Source organism: Ostrea edulis, chromosome 7, assembly GCF_947568905.1.
Source record: "Ostrea edulis chromosome 7, xbOstEdul1.1, whole genome shotgun sequence".
Classification (NCBI taxonomy): Eukaryota; Metazoa; Mollusca; class Bivalvia; order Ostreida; family Ostreidae; genus Ostrea; species Ostrea edulis.
In genome coordinates this window covers 85,160,905-85,163,995 of record NC_079170.1, presented here as the reverse complement: position 1 = coordinate 85,163,995, position 3,091 = coordinate 85,160,905, and the positions used below count along the sequence as shown (strand labels likewise).

Sequence of the window (3,091 nt, the reverse complement as noted above, 5' to 3'; positions counted from 1 at the left end):
AATTATTGCTTCTTTTATTGTTAGTACATTAAATTTTAGGGGGGGGGGGGCGACTGCGCACCCTCTAAATCCGCCACTGGGTGCATACAAGACATGACAATCCATATATGTCCTTCAGAAAATATTTGGTTCTAATATCTTTTGTTAAATATATTATGTCTTAGATACATATATCTAACAAGTCAATCCTCTTCACCTGATCAAACTCTTGTTTGCATCAGAGATATACTCGATTCATAGATTAATTGAAATTGTCATTTTATTAACAATCTACAGTTCAAATTAAATGATTAAAACGTAATGTCGTTACATGATCCACAGGCCTAAAAGATTATTTTCAAATTCAAAACAAATGCATAACTTAAATATCAACATTAAAAAAATCTGTTACATAAATATATTTCAAAAATGTTGGTAAAATGAATTTAGTGGCCAACATTTCCCCCGACATGATCGACGATTTTTTGGACGTGTGTTGTGTACGGCCCTGGTGCTGCGTGGTTGTACTCTGGCCCATGGTCTGGTTTCGCAGGTGGATCAAACAATCTGTGTACAGTCTGTTCGAAGGTCTTATGATTTAGAACCTCGGTTTCCGTGGGTTCATAAACAACCTGCTTGTTGACTTTAAAGGTGGAATCCGAGTCACAAGTATTTGATTTCCAGCCACAATGCAGGGAGCCATAGTTTGATTTCTGGACGCATGCGTTCTTTTCTAGGAAGCAGCCTCTGTTTGATTTGATGACACAGTCTTCTCTCGTTGGGGGATTGCAGAATCCGTCTGTACAGTCTTTGATCTAGAACAAAATAATTTTAACAAAGTAGCACATCACATTTGATTTGAATTAAGATGGTACTTGTAATTATACTAGTAGTTACCCCCTTGTAATGGTACACTGTACAATACAGATATAGTCAAACCGCACAATCTCGAACACGATGGTAGTGAGGACTCGATTAAAAAAATGGTACTATTATCACATCCTCTAGAGTTCTTACCATACAATAAATCTTACCCAAAGCATCATTAGCTCTAAATCTGCAAATTTTCTTTTGTAATAAAAATGTCATATTATGGCAGTATTGTATATAACTCTAATCATAACCATTGATGAAATTAAAACTAAGTTAGCATCATATACATTAAAAATAAACATCTGTGCGGGAAGACGATAATGTAACTTTTCTTTATGTAGAGCCCCTGAATAGATTTTCGTTTTAACACAAATACCAATAACAAGACTTTCATATCACAACAAAAATGTTCGACATCAAAATGACAGTCAATAGTACTTTAATCGCAGATTACAAATTCTAAAAAAAAATGGATGAATGGGTATTCTTTAGCATTAAGAAAATAATAAGGTAAAAACAATTTAGCTCGCACTGACAGTTAGGGTATTAAGAAAATAATAAGGTAACAACAAATTACCTTGCACTGACAGTTGGATTTGTATAGACCAGTCTTGAGAGCGAATTTCTGGAAGCGCGTGACGGTGCAGATCTTCTGGTTCCAGAAACAGGAACTTGTCACAAACCTCCCGCCAGATTTATATCCTGCAATTAGAATTTATCACACATTGATTGATTGATAGTGTAGCTGTTTTTCGTCACACTCAACAAAGTTTAAGTTATCTGGTGGCCCTAGTTTTTATTGGTGGAAGAGAAAACTCTGATACAATGTACCAGTGAAGAGATCACCGACCTTCCGAAAGTGAACAGGGAAACTTTCTCACTTACCGGCGCGAGCGGGATTGAAACTCACACCAACCAGCGGTGAGGGGCCGTGTGATTTTGAGTACAATGCTCTAACCACTCGACCACGGAGGCCCTTTATATCACACATTGAAGGCGATATGAAAATCCATGAAAAGTGTAACAACCTCAAAGAAATAAATCACCCAGATAACGCAACCACCATAAAAAGCGAATAAATAAATGAAAACAGTAAAAGGAGACACGATACTATCAGTATGGTATTAACACAGTGACGTTCCTCTTTAAAAGTTTTATTATTTTTGTTACTTGTTTTGATGACCAGAATTGTGAGGTAAACCTTACCACTTATGATGTATGTTACTTTCCTACTGAAATATACTCCACAGGGTTCCTTTGAACTACTCGTGTAGATCTTTTCATTTCCGTGAATAGGGTCAAATGTGTTCTGCAAAATAACAACATTATGAATATATGAAACACAATGAAATCTAATCAGGGGTCCGTGTTTGCCCAACTATCTATTTTGTATTGCTTGTAGGAGTTATGAGATTGATCACTGTTCGTTATCTTCACCTTGCATACAGTAAATCATTGATATTTTGGTGTTTAAAATTGCGATACCTTGTAATCCCTTAAGACTTTAACTTTATAAACGCGGCGTTCTGATCTTGGTCCACCTGACAACGTCTTTCTGTTTAGTATTTTGACCTTCAGTACTGTAAAAATAATTCATTACATCAGTTACTTAATATCTATCAACGGATATGTAATTTCAACTAAAGACGTAGATGACATGATATACGATATAATTTTGTGACTGAATAATTGAAAACTTGGATTTCATTTCTTAAAACTTCTAAATCTGCTTTTAGTTCGAAGAGTTTGATAAAAGGAGATGCCAATTTCCATACATATCTAAGATGATACAAAGTGCTGGTTTGTCTATTGAACGAAAGGGATAATTGTATTAAGTCGAAATTAATTCCTTATCATGGACTTACCAAAGGCGTTGTCATCACAGAGCGCTTGCTGAGGATGTTGCAGTGGACAAGAACAACCGGCATCTGAATAATGAAACAATGCAATGGCGAGCAAGCAACAACCAGCGAGCAACTTCATTCTACTGTAGAATTAGACGTATCTTCTGTGCATCAGGAAAATTCTGTGTTGTAGGGCTTACTAATTTCCTTTCTTTTATATGATTTCAAACTGAGTTGGTATTTGTTTTAAGAAATTTAATTGATTTTTAATTAGTTTCTCATGTGATCTGTAAACAAAAACTGTCATAAGAAAACACATCATGGTGTTCAGATTTAAGGTCTACCACAAGAATAAGGGTCTGTATTGTTTAATATATACCTCCTTGGTAAAGTAC

General features: G+C 35.4%; 1 protein-coding gene across 1 annotated transcript; it reads right to left on the bottom strand.

Annotated features, from left to right (window-relative positions):
• Positions 1 to 324: 324 nt before the first annotated feature.
• LOC125654608 (metalloproteinase inhibitor 3-like) lies at positions 325 to 2,835 on the bottom strand. The gene is made up of 5 exons (XM_048884599.2): positions 2,718 to 2,835; positions 2,338 to 2,432; positions 2,059 to 2,161; positions 1,430 to 1,554; positions 325 to 794 (listed from the first exon to the last, which is right to left on the bottom strand). Exons 1-5 carry the CDS (start codon positions 2,833 to 2,835, stop codon positions 426 to 428), a joined length of 810 nt encoding a protein of 269 aa, XP_048740556.2. The 3' UTR covers positions 325 to 425.
• Positions 2,836 to 3,091: the final 256 nt, after the last annotated feature.